Source organism: Colletotrichum godetiae (assembly GCF_030913485.1).
Source record: "Colletotrichum godetiae strain CBS 193.32 chromosome Unknown BDP55scaffold_5, whole genome shotgun sequence".
Classification (NCBI taxonomy): Eukaryota; Fungi; Ascomycota; class Sordariomycetes; order Glomerellales; family Glomerellaceae; genus Colletotrichum; species Colletotrichum godetiae.
Genome location: NW_026851253.1, coordinates 1,554,413 through 1,570,591, shown reverse-complemented (window position 1 = coordinate 1,570,591; position 16,179 = coordinate 1,554,413). Strand labels below are relative to the sequence as shown.

Here is a 16,179-nt window from a genome sequence, read left to right as displayed (position 1 = left end):
CGGTTTGCGGAGTCTCTTTGTCAAAAAGCAGCGAGTTAAACCCCGCAACCGTCGTCCCGTCGGAAAGAGGACCCATGTGAGGCAGGTGGTAGCATCTTGAGAGGCCGACACGAGCAGGCATATGGACATGGTCCATGAACGCACGTATTGCAGGGCAGGCCACAAGCACATTTTAGTCTAGTTTGGCATCAGAGCGATCCAAGATGCTGTCAAGTCTGGTCGGACGAGTCATACGTCTCCGATTCTGGGCAGTACCAACAATAGCGGGAATCTGGGAAATCAATTCTGGAAAGATTCGCCAAACTTTGGAAATATTGAAACCACCACACTACTACTGGACTACTACTCGTACGTGTTTTCGTACTAATGTGACGCGCTTTGTAAATGCAATCAGTTTAGTAAGCTAATTCTCCCGGCGGCGAGGGCAAAGAACACCTTATCCAAGATCTCTGAAGGAACTGAATGCAGAAATTCCGCCTGTTCCGATCGTCTTCGGAGCTTGACGCCGGCGCTATCAAGTTCTTGAAACATTCCGTAAGGTCCGAACGCTGCATAGCTACCCAACTGCCATGGCTCCTGGGAGTGAAGGAATTTGATCACTGATTTGCGCATCTGCTTGCCAGTCTGTTGTGCACCAGGAGCAAATGAAAGATCGAATCCACCAAATAGAAAAAGCAAGTCCACCGCGTGATGAGCTCCATTTGAGGACTGCCAGGGATTGCACTCATCGACGAGATATCGATAGGCGGGTTTGTTTGCTGCCCTAAATAGGCGAGCAATGTTCTCCGCTGGGAGAAGAAATTTGTAGTCGTTCATGAAGTCCAATGCCCCTATCTTGGAAGAGGACCTTCTGTCAGCATGAATGTTGTAGAGATTCTTGAGCGTGTCCTGATATTCGCCGGCATAGTTGAAAGCCCGATCAATCTCAGAAGCTTCCATTTTCCATATGCCCTCACGCCAGAGAACGGCCTGTTTGTGAACGTTAATTGAAAGAAGGACAACTAGTTGGAGCCCAGGGGTACACCACATACCTCATCTTGAACATCACCTATCATCACGCTCTCCGCAGCCCCTATTGCTGTCTCCCACCCAATAAGAGAAGGATCCACCTGGAGGAACCACGAATGTATTCCAGCCAGTTCCATGGCCTTGATCAGATTTTCAACAGGGGCTGTGCTTAAGTCACAGTCACCCAGTGTACCAAGGTGATTCAGGAGTGTTTGGCGTAGAGCGGAAGCCTTTGCCCTTGGCTGAGGAGGAGAAAGGTACAACGAACCGGAAGAGAGTAGGACTCTTCTCACTCGAAGGCCGGCCGCCAAGTGGGCGTGGCAGTATACCGCTCCAGCACTTTCTCCAGCCAGTGAGACATCATTCTACGGAAGCTTGTCAGTGGTTTCCCGCCTTTGGCTGATGGGAATGTGACTTGTTACCGGGTCACCTCCAAAATCCGGAATGTGATCAGTGACCCATCTCAGAGCCAATGATTGATCTTTCAGGGCGAGATTACTCGAGCTACTTTCGCTTCCGAACGCGAAGATGTTCAGTCTATACTGAACTGTCACGATGATGACGGGTTTACTCGAGCTCACGGAATCTTCCACAATTCTTCTCGTGTCTAAGTTTGCAGTTGTCAGTGCCTAGTATGCTAGCGCTAATGCGATACATTTCACGAAGGATCTTTGGGTACGGATAAGGGGACATAGCGGAGAGGAGGGCGCAGTTCGTACCGCACACGCCGGAGGCCGCGCTTCCAAAAGTAACCGCCTGTGAGCCGCCTGAGATGTCTGTGTTAGTCAAAACATCGGCCCCTTTTGTTGACAAGCATACCGTGTATCCAGACCAAAACAGGTAATCTTTGGTCGCTCAGTAGTTCTTGTGGTTTGGGCACCGTAACGTCCAAGTTGAGGCATCGAAACTCGTCTTCGGCTTCAACGGGTAGCCTGTGCTCAGGAGGTATGCGCAATAGATGCCCTACATCAACCTTGACTTGAGGACACCGAGGGCTGTGAACACGAGAACTAGTCAGCCTTCCTTCACCGAAAACTCTGTGGCATGTTCAGACCGAACGTCAAAAGAACGTACCCAAACTCAGTACAGTTGATGTCTTGCGGCAAGGCCACTATTGGCTCGGGTTCCGCAAATCGCGAAACAATTTTGCCATACGGTATGCCTCTAAACTGTGCGATCGTCCCTAAACCAACACCACGTAGAGTTGAGCCCAGAGATTTGCTTTCCAGTGTATACGCCATTGTAATTCTAATGGCATAGGAAAGAATAAACAGAGTTACGCTAATTCTGGCAGGATTCCCAACTGTAATCCGAGCTTTAGGTCATCTCCGTGGGATAGGATACACCGGACGAAAGACCAAGTGTCAAGTGGAGGACACTGGATGAGTAATAGTGGTTTCCCCGCGGTCAGGAGCTCTATCTTCGCAAGTCGACCCCGCATCAGGTGACTATTTCCGCGGCAAAGACACACACACATAGAGACACATAAACACACTCACACCCTCTGCTTCGACGTTGAACTGCAGCTGAACTATCATCTCGTGATCATTCGCTTGAAGGTACTGATCAGGAATTCCGGCGATCGTCGAAAGCACACAGACATAGTGAAAGGGTGCCACACATAAGTTTTTGAGGCAGCAAGTGTTTGGTGTTTTGATCACAAATCCACAGAGGAAAAGGCCGTTGGGAATATGACCAGTAAACGTGCCGAAAATACGGGAGGTTTTTCTAGACATTGATACATACCACCCGATGCCTTTGACCAGCATCTCCTCGCCTGGAGCTCTCCAGTTGGTCCGTGAACGGTCTATTGATGGAACAGGAAAGCCTCCCAACCCTTCAGGAGTGTATCCAGCCCAATCTTTTCACCCAAGTCGAGTAGCAAATCATACCGTGCCGTGCTGGCCCCGGCCTCCTTGTATGCTCTCGTCCCATCTTGGTACACCACCCGCCCGCCGGCATCTTGAAACCGCTTCCATGGAGCTTGACCATGAACAAAGTCAATTATATCGGTGACGAATGATTCGGCGGACTTTCGCTGCGTCTCTCCGAGATGTTCGTTATAGTTTTGGAAGAGGAATGCCACGTCGAGGACGTGGGTGCTGTAGCCCCTAAATGGTCCTTCCCACGGGTTGGGCTCGGCAAACTCCAACAAATAGGAGTCGCCGTGAAAGCTGTTGGCAAATGACTCTGCCGGCGCCCGAAATCCGATATCAGATGCGAACTGCAGAACTCGGATGAAAGCCTCATCATCATTTGTGGTGTCATTAATGTCGTATGCCTGCAGAATCTGCGCAGCTGTGCCGACATGGTGTGACAAAGCTGCGTTGATGATTTGCGTGAATGAGGCTGCGATATTCTTCTTGCGTTGGAAAAGACCCATAAACCCAAATATGCTCGCCTGTATGGTTGATTTATTAACATTAAGCCGAGAGAGAGACCGAGATGTTGATGGAACTCACATCCAAGGGAGCATACCCGACCATGATAGCTTTACAAGAAGTTGTCTTGGGAACTAGCTTCCCAGCTGACGCTGTTTCGAAGGTCGGCACGAACGGGACCGTTCCTTCATCGAGAACCGGCAAAAAAGGAAGGCTTCTGCCAATCTTCGAGGACAGCTCCTCGGCGGATGCCCTTGACAAGATCTTGATACGTTCACTCGAACCCACATCTTCAGCTCCCGAAGCTTTGAGAACGCCTTTGTAGGCCTGCTCAGCCATTCCGAGATCCAGAGGTGCGAGGGTCGGCGGCGAGCCTCCCAAGATGATGATTTGAGAGGCAAGAGCTTTTTCAGAGTATAACAGACGACTCGCCGAGACTAAGAAACAGTAAGAGATGCGCTCTCGGTTTCGAGACCGAAAGGCCGAATGACCGAAGGGTGAGACTTACTGCCGCCAGCGCTTTCGCCTACAACGGTCACACGTTCAGGATTTCCCCCGAATCCCGACACGTATTTTCCCACCCACTCCAAAGCCGTCCTCTGATCATGGTGGCCTTGGTTGCTCTTGTACCCCTCCTTGCGAAGCTCTTTTGATGTTAGAAATCCAGGAATCCCGAGGCGGTAACTATACAGACATATTAGTTGCGAAAGTCAGAACGACTCATGTGGTTGAAGATCATACTTGATGTTGATAGCGATGATGGGCTTTCCAAGCTTGTTAGCCCTTTGGACTATGCGCTTAGTGTCGTACTGAGGCCACCAGTTGGATCCCGTGCCGAAGCCTCCGCCGTGGATGAAAACTAGAACCGGCACTTGCTCTGAGTATCCAACATTCAGGGGCGCTGTCAGATTCAGGTTGAGACACTCAGTCCCCGACAAACCGGGGAACTCGGCTGTTGGGAGCGACTTCTGAATGATCATGTGTTCATTCTTGACTCCCTCTGGGTCGGATATGGCTTGCGGTCTGATACATGGGATTAACTAAGTGATTTGATATTGCCAAAGAACATCCGGAAACCATACCCATAGCATGTAGCGTTCATTCCACTACCATCGTACTGAACGAGTTTCGCATCGTCGAACCAATGCTCTAGAGTAGCATACTTGAGGCCGAGGAACTGGATCACGCTGTCGGATACTTGGCCCTTCACTTGCCCAATGATCGGGTGAACGAAATCTTCCGCGGTTGAAGCCATCTTATCTTAATCTTGATAATTCAGTGCTTTTGGAGATCGAGACTTGCTAGCAATGAAGTCGATGTCAAGGAAAGATTGGTTCGTTTGATCGGCGAGCTTGATGCGCCGGGGGTAACAGTTAGACGGAGCTTCAGCGAAGACTTAGAAATATCATCAACTTGACGGCTTGAAGCAGGGTCTGGTTTATCGACTTGACTTCAAACGAGCAACGATGTCGATTTCACACCCTCAAGGCGAGCAGCCGGATCACCCGGAGTGATTCCCGTGATGCATCTCGTCTTGCTGTTGAAGCTCCTGATAGCTACCCCACGTTACCCCGCATAGATTTCGAGCAGCTTGGTAGCTCCCCCACATTGGGTTGCTGAGAGAATCACGTCAGTAACGCGTCAAGCCGCCCAACCAGCGGCTTCCAGCTTTGAGAATTGGCTATGTGTGCTGAATTGAAGTCCTATTGGTGTATTCGCTGCGAAACAGACTCGTCAGTTCAGCCTTGGCGGCATAGAGTATTTGAGCTCGCTTGAAGTGGGATCCGGAGGTGCTGGCATCAACAGCACGCAGCTTATGTGACACTCCAGCGCTAGCCTCATCAGTCGCCTTCCATACAACACTGCTCTGATTACGCTTTGATGCGCTTTGCAAGAATTCATGACGATGAAACCGCGTCTTATCTGATGATGACGCTGGGCTAATCGCGAAGTTGATTGGCCCGAGTTGGAGAGTTGTTGCTAGTAGGGCAGCACAGCGAAGGATCATGCCCACACAAGGTTGTTCGTTGGTTTGTTGATGACTGATCACACGCCGGCGGGACGGTACACGTTTGATATACCTCCTGAAGTCTGGTATGATGTAGATCAGGTCTACTAGGATGCGCTAGTGTGGTTCTAAGGTTGACAAGCAGGCCCAGCAGCCTCCATCTCTCGCTCGTATGCCCGTGCCAATCGTTCCAGAACATCGCCCATTCTCACTGTGATACCCCAGACCCATACCTAGTTATACGTTGTTAATGATGACCTGAGGAGGAGACAGGCAATAAGAGGGGAGCTTACATCTTGAAGGAAGAGACTGCAGGTTTTAGCTAAGCCTGCAGCGGTAGATGCGCTCTCATTTGCATCATAGTCTGCCTCCTCGAGGATGTCTTTTATCTTCATGAGGAGGTCTAATTCGGCCGCACTGGGCTCGATACCTCTCCTCATGTCTAGTTCGATTGAATGCGCCCATTTCGTGGTGAAGAGGACTGTAAAATTAGCTCGCTTCAACCATTTACGTTGTGTTTTACTTGCACGGTAGCACTCACCATTATCCCAGGCTGCAACCGCATGCTCCACGCTCCATCGGAAGGCAGCTGTTTTCCGTATGAGCATATGCCCCATCTTCACTGGTAGCTGAATTCCTTCCAGCGTTTTCTCGATGGCCTTCACACAGTCGACGTTTCTTTCCAGCTTCATGTTCGCGAACATGGTGACGGAGCTGTCAACGGTACTTGGATCTTTTGCGAGCAGACTGAGACGATCAAAACTCTTGGTGTTGTCAAAGAGCCGAATGTAAGCTGCCCTGAGTATGGCGTGTGAGCTAAAGCATAGCGATGTGATGTCGTTGTCGTCCATATCCTCAAGCTGGCCTTCTCTGGTTTGCTTCAGTAACCCGTGACACCTGTCCAATGACTTCAGGACATTTGCGAGGAGAGATTTCCCCACAGATGAACTCCCGGTCTTTGATTGGAAGGAGAAAACTGCCGAGGTTTGCCAAAGCTGGGAGAGCTGCCAAGTGTGTATCAAGACGGCATGCATCAGAATGAGCGCAGAGAATGGTGAGATGTTGTATGACTCAAATCTGGAATCATCAGTGTTCTCGGACAAGACATCTTCCAGAATATCCTTGGTTGTTCTCGAGTTCCTCTTTCTGTAACTGGCACGCAACTCTCGCCATTCGTTGGCAGATGACGCATTCCAGAGGTTTTCGTCATGGAAGTGCTCGATTTCAAGATCCTGGCTGGAATTGAAGGCAGGACTGAGGCCGTATATGATGGTATTGACCGTATTCGCCACGTAAATGGCGCCAAGGAGTCTCTTCCATGATTCGCGTTGTACCCAGTCTGCCCAAGTTGAACTCAGAAGATCCACGTTGTCGTGTTGCAGCTGATGCCGGACCTTTGCGTATAACTAGAGAGTTGTTAAATGTGATAGTTAGGGACTCTGACCTAGGCTCTAGCAGTATCAAATTGTAGCTGAAGCTTACCAAGGTATAATGACTGCTCTCTCCTATTGACTGGGCCGCCAAGTCATTGTCGCCACTGAAAATAGCGAAGAAAGTCAACAGAAACTTAGTTTGCATAACCCAGAGTGGACAGTCTCTCGTAAGAATCTGCGAGATAATCATCAGTACTGAATTTCGCCTAAATCATCATCGTACATGAGCAGAGACAACCCACCGGCTCAATCAATCTCAGCGCCAGATCCCAAAGCCGCCGTGCTCGACGGCGATCTAAGCGATACAAAGCGCCAATACTGCACATGGCAAGTATCAGGGGACTAGGAATATCACCATGCGAAATCGTCTGAATGTGAATCAAAGGTAGGTGACAATGAAAACACTCCACGTAACTAGAGAGGAAGCTTTGACAAGCCTTCAAGGGGGGAATGTCCTTTGATATGTCAGGACCGGTAAGCCGCTTATTCACGTCTCTACAGATTGAGTCGTGCATGGGCTTATCCATGGTGAGACTTGGCTTCAGAGATCGCTTGTTCTCAAGCAGTCGTGGAAGGTTGCGCTCAGAAACGGCTTGAGGCCTTGAATCCAAGGCTCCCGACTGGGACGGTTTACCTGCTTGACATAGACTCCTTTCCGATGAGCATGGCTGCTCTAGAGAACTGGTGTTGGAATCATTTGAGGCTTCAAGGCCAGTGTTTGGGTATGATAATCCCATCCAGTCCGGAGCGTCGAGGAAGCCAAAGTCGTGCGTGAAATCAAAGGTTTCCTCAGACATGGGCAATATTGGCTGTGAAGTTGGACCTGCGAGAAAAGAGTCCAAGGGACCAAAACCTGAGCCATCTTCTTCTGTAAGCTGGGGGTGACCGTTTGTCATATGGTCCCTGTCCGTGGTGCCTCCATGTTCGCTGAGTTGATTCCGTAGCCGATTAGAGACAAACCCTTGGGTCATAGGTAGGCCTAGCGGCTGACTACGGCCAAAGATTGTGCCGGGATTCGTGTCGAAAACCATATCCAAGGCGTCTGCTGAGTTCGAAGTCGAGGTATCGTGCGTTTGCGGAGGAGTGAGAGCTGCCTGCCCGCATGGTGGAAATTGTTGAGTGTTTCTCGACTTGCTCTTGTGCTGCGTTGCGACCACGATACTATTGGAAACTAGAGTTGACGAGCAAGAGTCTCTCCTTGGGCCATCTCCTAGCGAGGGCTGGCTCAAAGGGGTGCGATAGGCGCAATGTCGCTTAAGGGCATGATCTCTTTCACTCGAAGTTTCCTCTTCTGATGCATCATCGTCGGATGGATCATCGCCGGATGGATCATCGATGACTTTACTATTGTGTTCCGCATGTAGGGTCTTCTCATGCCGAGTCACGAGATCTCTGCCTATCGATTAATCACTGATCATTGCTCAAATAGCGCTAGGTCATTTCGAGGGAGCCTCACTTTCTTGAATACGTCTTCAAACAGTACTGGCAAGCATAAGGCTTCTCTTTTGTATGGCTACGCTCATGACGAATGCAGTGCTCACTACGTTTGAAGACCTTGGGGCAGTGAGCACACTTGTAAGGGCGAGTAGCACGACGAGCGCGCTTCTCCCCTGCTTTGGTGGTCTCGGTCGATGCCTCAAGTTGCCCTGTCGCGTCCGCAGGCAAGGATGTGATAGAAGACATGGAGAACAAAGTTTCTGGGTTCGGTGATGGACGAGGTAGGCAAACTATACAATGCTTTGTCGATAAGGTGTAGGACGGGTATCTCGAGAGTAAAGTAAGACGAGCAGTAAATTCTATCGCGTTGTTGGGGAGAACATGGGGAAGCACGATTCAGTTTGTTGGAGTATCGTCCACGAATGGCCAACCAGACCGCATCGTCATCGAAGATCGACAGAATAGCGCCAAGACGGACACGGGGAACGCCCGCGGGCCGCCGCAGCAAGTTGATCAGTAAGTTATTATCAACTCTTCGCTGCCACGGTGGTTGCGGGGAAAGGTGTGGGGTTCATCGCATTCGTATCCACCAGCTTTGAGAACATTGGATCTGAGAAGGATTTGTACAAATATGCTAGTTGCTATTGGCCTTAATGCTCCGTTGGACCCATGCGGACCTGTGGCTCTTGTATGCTACAGCTCGGACGAAACGCAGCCAATGACTCGAAAGACAGAACACAGGCGGATCGCTCTCCGTTAATTCCCCGTCGCGCTCTACTGTTATGCTACTACCATGCCCTTCGTGTCAACCTTGACGCTTCCCAAGTAGAACCCGTCTCTTTCTGCTTGGAACCACTCATATTTGAGAACTTCAGCTCTTCTGTTGTTGCGTGGCGTGAATCGGACTTTGAAGGGTTTGGGAAGTGTGTTGATCCCCGGCTCATAAGCTTCATCGGATAGATCTACCGGCAGTTCGTTGCCGTTCGGATCCAATGCCGGCTCGATCTTGAAGGCCCACAAGATCTTAGCCAATGTGATGAACAGGCTGTTCTCAGCCAAATGCATGCCAGGGCAGATGCGCCTCCCTCCACCAAAGTCAAAATGGTCACGAGCTTTGGCGTCTCCCTGAGCGGCGTAAAAGCCAGCCTTTTCAGGATAAGCCAAATAACGTGATGGGTTGAAGTCTTCGGGATCAGTCCATTTGTCGGGGCTGAAATGCAAGACATATTGCGGAATGGCAACAACGGTATCCTTGGGGATGAAATAGTCCTTATAGACAACGTCTGATGTTGTGTAGTGCGGGCTCCCTATTGTGGTGACTGGCCGGATACGAAGGACCTCTTTCCCAGTTGCTCTGATGTAGGGCAAATTAGCTTCATCAGCAAACGTTGGTGATCTATCATCGCCGATCACTCGCGTTAACTCCTCGTTCGCAATATCCTGCACTCTGGGATTCGCCGCCAGATAAAGAATGCAGCTATTCAACGCCGATGAAGTTGTCTCAGAGCCAGCCTCAATCATGGCTTTACCAAGAGTCAGCTCTCTGCATTAGCAATAAGGGAGCCGGAGAGGGTACTCACAGCCTGCAACAAAACCAGCCTGGACGTCTGTGATGCCAAGTTTTTCAAAGTCTGACTCCATAAATTGTTTCACGAAGCACTCTGGGGCTTTTTTCTCAGCCACCGACGTCTTCAAGCCATTCCAATAATGCATCCAGATTTTCCTCTGCCTTCCGTAAGCACGAAGAGCAGCCGGTCGCCACCACTGAAGGAATGATGGAAGGTTGGCCAGCGGAGGAAACATATCCGCGATGTAAGCGCCAGGCTCTGCAACTTCAGTGAAGTCTTTCAAGAGCTCGTAAATCTGGCGCACATCTTCGCAGTCCTGTGTTTTCCAATCAGGGATTAGTTACATCTTCCTCTAAGAGAAATTGATCTAAGAACGACTACTTACCCACTTAGGAACACGAAGTCCGTATGTACTGGTGAGCACAACCGATGTTGTGTATCTGCGCACATGCATGTAGAAACTTTCTTGGTCTGCGTTATCGGTTGCGATATCGTAGAGGAGCTGTTTGGCTTCAAACTCTTGCGATGGCTTGTACATGTCCGAGGCTTTTGGCGTGAGGAGCTTGTGCACAATCGTTCGCAATTGCCGCCATTTACTCCCGTAAGTCAAAAGTAAGAGTCTGTTGCTCCCAGACAAAAGGTCAGAGAGCACCGGCATCGGCGACCTTCCAGAGGTTTTTGCCGATTGTTTGTCAAATATTTCGCGGACGGCGTCTGGACTATTGACAAAGACCCAGTTCTCCCAACCAAGACGAACTTTGACAATCTCGCCATAATCCTGAGCCCATCGTTGGACTTGTCGATGTGGTGCCGAGCCTAGTTGAGGCGCATTGCCTACTAGAGGCCATCCCTTTGGTCCTGGGATGGTCTTGTACCCCTTTCGAGTGGCAGTTGTTCTGCTCTTGATGTAAAAGTGAGCTACAACTATGGTGATAGAGAGAAAGCTTAATAACTTGAGTAACGACATAGTGTATAATCACGTCGTGGTCGATATTAGTTAGAGTCTGCCCTGATTAAACCCAATGCGAGATTGTGCAAACCTCATTCTAATAGCCATCTTTCATAACAAGTGTGGCTTCTTAGTCCAGCGGATACTATGCACACTCAATCGTGGTTCCCGCATTGGAGCACGAGCCCACTTCGGCGACTGTGTCAGTCATGACAGAGACACCACATCCCCGCACGCTAGGAGACTTGTCCGGACTGGAATCCCACACAGGTCGTCTCAGGGCAACAACAAAGCTCTCCGAACCTCCACACGCTCCAACTTGCAGACTGCCGTGAAGACCGTGTGGAGTAGCTGCCCTAGCTCAGATAGCTCCATGTGGGGTGAAGCTTTCCGCAATGGACAGGGGATCATTTCTTACAAAAGCGACAGATAGCTCCATTGAGCCGTCGTCATCGTCAGCCCCTCACCAGTAACCCCTCCACGCAGTCACTAAGCTATCTTAACTTCACCATGGCAGCGCCAAAAGATCTCAAGCCGAAGGACTTCCAAAACGCCTTTCACTGGGCGGCGACGCAGCAAGACGGAGCAGTTCCTTCGTTTGCGACGCGCCCGAATGACCCGTACTCTTATCAGCCTGGGTTCAACAACAGCTTCGAGTCTGAGGCTATCGCTGGCACCATTCCGAGGGGCCAAAATAGCCCGAGGAGCATTAGGTATGGATTGTACGCCGAACAGGTGACGGCTTCGGCCTTCGTCGCGCCCAGGCACTCGAACAAAAAAGCTTGGCTGTACCGATCGCGACCAGCTGTAGCTCACCAGGGATTCGTAAGCCTGATTCATCAATTGGCTTTTGTTTCCAAAAGTGTGGCTAACTCTCCTCTTCTAGACCGATCTTCCTGATAACAAGGACACTGAGTCGACTTTCATCCCGATCAACCCTCGAGTTCACGTCTCTCCCACTCAATTGGCATGGAAACCGTTCCCGGTTCCTGAAGGCAAAGACATGGACTTTGTCGATGGTCTCAAGACTGTTGCCGGTTCCGGAGATCCAACTCTTCGAGAAGGCCTCGCCACTCACGTCTATCTTTGCAACAAGAGCATGACAAAAAGGGCCTTTGCCAACTCCGACGGCGATTGGCTCGTTGTGCCTCAGCAAGGTGCTCTAGACATCCAAACGGAGTTTGGTTTCTTGTACGTGCAACCGGGTGAGATTTGCGTTATCCAGCGCGGTCTTCGCTTCAAGGTCAACGTTGAAGGACCGACTCGTGGATACATCCTGGAGATCTGGGGCTCAAATTGGGAGCTCCCCGAGTTGGGTCCCTTGGGAGCGAACGGACTGGCCAACGCTCGCGACTTTCTGCACCCGGTTGCCGCGTACGAGGTCACGAAAGACGACCCTTGGAACATCGTATATAAGCTCGGCGGAAAGTTCTTCAACAGCACACAACGGCACTGCCCCTTCGATGTTGTTGCCTGGCACGGAAACTACGTCCCGTACAAGTACGACCTCACCAAGTTCGTCAACGTGGGTTCTATTTCCGTAGACCACATCGATCCGTCCATCTTCTGTGTCTTGACAGCCAAGTCCCGAGACCCAGCCGCGCCCCTGGCAGACTTCTTGATCTTCTCCCCTAGATGGGACGTCGCGTCTCACACCTACCGACCGCCGTACTACCACAGAAACTGCGCTTCTGAGCTGATGGGACTGATCTATGGCGAATATGGAGGCCGGTCTGATGAGTTCCAGCCGGGAAGTATCTCATTCGAATGTGGATTCGTGCCTCACGGCGTTGCATACGAGCAATTCGCCGCTGCGTCCAAGGCGGACCCCCCTCAGATGCAGATCTCGCTCGGCTCCATTGCCTTTATGTTCGAGACGAGCCGAGCTCTCACTATCACCGACTATGCCTGGAACAGCAAGGAGAAGCACGAGCACGATCCCAAGATGTGGGATGATCTGGTGGACAACTTCTCTCAGTTTGAGATTGATCCTAAGCTTTTGAGATCTAACAAGGCAAACCATCTGAGCTAAGCGCGATGTTGAGAAGAGACCATGTGAATGAATTATGTGTAACATGTTAAAGCGGCTCGTTACCGCAGAGTGCGCTAGTATAGAATAAAGAAAGGCAACGAATCCTTCCAAAGGAATCAGGCGCAAGAGAAACGTCAAGGAGACCATTTGTGAATAATCCCAGAATGAAATAAGTCTGATCTGAACTTTGTGTCAAACAGCACACCTGCATACCGGACCTTCTGAACTTCTCCTTCCACGAGTACCAGGAAGAAACTGAGGCTCAAGTCTCATATTATAGGATTGTAGAACCTCATGCGATTTTGAGGATCCCATTTCGCCTTCAGTTCTCTCAACTTCTCTAGTCTCCACTCGTCCCATCCATAAACAGCCTCAAGTGATTCGATTCCATGGGCATAGTTCACATAGGCCCTCAGATGCTCTGGCTCATGGCTCGCGTCAAGTAGATGCCCTCTAAGCTTCTCTCCGTACTCTTGAGCGAGTGCATCAAGAGACGCATTGGGCTTGTACATAATGTATGATGTTACCAAAATGTCATCATCTCGATGCGGGAAAGCTGAGCTCTTTTCATCAACGGCTTTAACGCCGTGAGTCGAGTACCCTTCAAGGAGGAAGAACGACCCGGCAAACTCTGGGTTCCGGTCTGACATGTCGGCAATGTCATCAAAGACTCTCCGGACTGCAGGCAAATCATACGTCTTGAGGCCGATTGGGTATCTCAAGCCCGTGTAGCCTTTGGCGCATCCGACACTATCACTGCTCATGAAGGTCAAGCCTGCCAAATCTGGCATAGGTGCCACACCAGCTTCGACGTTGATGTGATCAATGTCATAGAGAGGCTTCGCGTATTCTGTCGACTTTTCCAAGGCGTCGTCTGATATAATGGCGTACCAGATTATGGGCTATTCCGTCTTTAGCATTCCGCATTGAAGGAATTCTGCGGTCGTGTTGACTTACCCGCTTGGGGTCAATCTCTGGGATGTTGACGAAATACATCCAGTGCGTGACTTCTGCAGGCTGAGTCTTCATCATCTCGTTGGTCAGACTGAGGACTTCCTCAAGTTTGTCCCCGAGGTAGATGAAAATCTGGTAAGACCACTTCGTGTTTTTGACATTGTAGACCCGGTACTGCCATTCAGTGACGATGCCAAAGTTGTGCCCGGCTCCCCTCAAAGCCCAGAAGAGATCGGGGTTCTCATCATCAGACGCTGTGACGAGCTTTCCATCGGGGAGAACAACTCTTGCTGAGATGACTTGGTCCGAAGCTAGGCCATGCTGGCCCTGAAGCCATCCGTGGCCGCCTCCTAGAACTGGAGCAGATATACCAACGCACTCACAGATTCCCGTTACTTTTCGTCGTCAGTATCATATCATGGGATTCTAAAGAGCTTCTAACGGGGCATACCTGTTTGCTTGCCTGCTGCCCATAAGGTGTTGACAACTTCCTTGACACTCGCTCCACCTCCAATCGTAGCAATCTCGCCATTCTCAGCGATGATTACCTGGCTCATACCGCGAAGGTCGATAGACACCACGTTCTTGGCCAGACTAAGGGACTCCGTCGCACCGTGACCCCCGGATCTAGCAAGGAAAGGGAGCCCTTGCTCATTGGCATAACGAATCTGCAGAGGCACTGACTGTCAGATGCAAAACATACCAGTCAAATAGACCTCTTTCTAAAGCACATACTGTGACTTGAATATCGTTCTCAGTGAAGACATTTACAACGACTCCTACGTCTGGCGCATGCCAATCGCGCCATCTACTTGTGAAATCATCGAAAATGGGTTCGTTGGGAAGCACGACTGATGCATTGGGCGAGAGCTGTGCAGAGAGCTGTGGCCAGGATACTCTGCTTTGGGCCGTCAAAGATGCCAGGCCGAAGCGACTGAGAATATTCTGCGACGGGATCGTGTGGTTCAAGGCCCAGGCAAGACCAAGAGCGAGTACCTCCATCTTCACTTTTGCGTCAAGATCTCAGTGCTGGCCTACGCTCGTGTAATGTAATTAATCAGACACCATCAAAGATGCCGGGAGGTTGGGCGGGAAAGAAATCCAATTGCTGACATCACGTGCCGAGGTTTGGTACTTGGGAACCGGGGCGACCTGCAAGCCAAAGTTCCTTAGATAAGGGTGGCCTGGCTGAAGTGTTAATTGCAGTAAGATAAATCACTCTTGAAGGACTTTTGTGAGGGAAGACCCATAATGCAGTGGTGTGTACCCGACAATGAACCTCATCCCATTGACTGATGTGCTGAATGGCGTCATAACATTCGTCATTACATCCGTCTCCAATCTTGCACTAAATTTTCTCTATTTCGAGATTATTCATAGGCGAATATAAGAGAAATAAGATCCAATTATGAGATTGTTTGCTATTCTTGTCCATAACTTACAATTGTGAAATAGTTAATCAAAGCCTGCAGGTGCTCAATGCATGATACACATCTAGATGTCTTCAGAACACGAATATCCTGAATACTGGTGGGGTTATGGTGGTTCGCCATCAGGCGCAACAGTACTTGTTTACGTAGCAGTGACCCAATAAGGATCCTCAATGGCTGCATATATCACATGACTACGCCTACTAGGTAAAGTAGTTACATCAGTCAACTTGATCAGGCTTAGAGGCGGGGGCAGCATCTACGATATTTCTCGAATAAAGCGACAATCATCTTCGAGTCTTAGGTTTGCTGAGGTTCTCGAGCGCTTGAGTCAGAACCATGGCGCTTGCGTTACGCCAGGCTTCTCTGTTAAAGCCAGAGATACGACTGACACAAGCAGTTTCCGAGTTTGAGGCTTTGCTCATCTCTCCATAGAAGGCATCTTTCAGGTTTGACCATTCTACAGCCTGCACCAAACCCCCGACCACAGGTGACGTGATGCGACTTACGGTTGAGACGATCACGAAGCTCGCCAGAGGCGACTTTCATCCCGGTGTTTTGGGCCTCGTCTGACCAACCTGCTGCAGGCGGTTCAACAATTTGCTGCCTTGGGTGATATCGTGGTAGGTGGATCTCAAAACCTAACTCAGACCACGACATACGAGAGGCAATCAAATCACCTCCTCGAGATCTCGAAATAAAGTACGCCCGAATATTGGGGAAATCAGTGGCTCGAGATCCTCAGAGATACCATAATCGATCTCAAGTATCTCGCTGCAGCATATGAGCCACTGACATCAACTCAAATACAAGAGATGGCAAGCGAGACCGTAGGCGAAGAGAAACATGACCCTAAAAGGCTGATAAACAATATCAACAAAGTCCATGGTTTCTGCGGCAGCTTGGTCGTGATAGATGAAGAGGAAAGCACCGTACGATTTGTACACCACAGTACCAAGAGCTTTTGTCAAGGCTCTGT

The 16,179-nt window shown here is 50.1% G+C and overlaps 5 protein-coding genes across 5 annotated transcripts; 1 reads left to right on the top strand and 4 right to left on the bottom strand.

Annotated features, from left to right (window-relative positions):
• Positions 1–223: 223 nt before the first annotated feature.
• On the bottom strand, positions 224–4,922 carry BDP55DRAFT_574405 (carboxylesterase). Its single transcript, XM_060570758.1, has 11 exons — positions 4,472–4,922; positions 4,131–4,412; positions 3,898–4,073; positions 3,471–3,826; positions 2,829–3,409; positions 2,083–2,295; positions 1,828–2,003; positions 1,728–1,775; positions 1,431–1,615; positions 1,032–1,373; positions 224–969 (listed from the first exon to the last, which is right to left on the bottom strand). The coding sequence occupies exons 1-11, from the start codon at positions 4,642–4,644 to the stop codon at positions 391–393; spliced, it is 3,111 nt and encodes a 1,036-aa protein (XP_060434763.1). The 5' UTR covers positions 4,645–4,922; the 3' UTR covers positions 224–390.
• A 407-nt stretch (positions 4,923–5,329) lies between these two features.
• BDP55DRAFT_649494 (uncharacterized protein) lies at positions 5,330–8,737 on the bottom strand. Its single transcript, XM_060573910.1, has 6 exons — positions 8,287–8,737; positions 7,073–8,222; positions 6,880–7,005; positions 5,939–6,803; positions 5,691–5,878; positions 5,330–5,630 (listed from the first exon to the last, which is right to left on the bottom strand). The coding sequence occupies exons 1-6, from the start codon at positions 8,511–8,513 to the stop codon at positions 5,526–5,528; spliced, it is 2,661 nt and encodes an 886-aa protein (XP_060434762.1). The 5' UTR covers positions 8,514–8,737; the 3' UTR covers positions 5,330–5,525.
• A 310-nt stretch (positions 8,738–9,047) lies between these two features.
• Positions 9,048–10,802, bottom strand: BDP55DRAFT_543580 (cytochrome P450; the record flags this gene model as incomplete). Its single annotated transcript, XM_060568419.1, has 3 exons — positions 9,048–9,790; positions 9,848–10,151; positions 10,221–10,802. 3 exons carry the CDS (start codon positions 10,800–10,802, stop codon positions 9,048–9,050), a joined length of 1,629 nt encoding a protein of 542 aa, XP_060434761.1.
• Positions 10,803–11,294: 492 nt separating this feature from the next.
• Positions 11,295–12,816, top strand: BDP55DRAFT_542768 (homogentisate 1,2-dioxygenase; the record flags this gene model as incomplete). The annotated part of the gene is made up of 2 exons (XM_060568349.1): positions 11,295–11,609; positions 11,671–12,816. 2 exons carry the CDS (start codon positions 11,295–11,297, stop codon positions 12,814–12,816), a joined length of 1,461 nt encoding a protein of 486 aa, XP_060434760.1.
• Positions 12,817–13,085: 269 nt separating this feature from the next.
• BDP55DRAFT_724625 (uncharacterized protein) lies at positions 13,086–14,772 on the bottom strand (the record flags this gene model as incomplete). Its single annotated transcript, XM_060578911.1, has 4 exons — positions 13,086–13,718; positions 13,774–14,165; positions 14,222–14,438; positions 14,506–14,772. 4 exons carry the CDS (start codon positions 14,770–14,772, stop codon positions 13,086–13,088), a joined length of 1,509 nt encoding a protein of 502 aa, XP_060434759.1.
• Between the last annotated feature and the right edge of the window lie 1,407 nt (positions 14,773–16,179).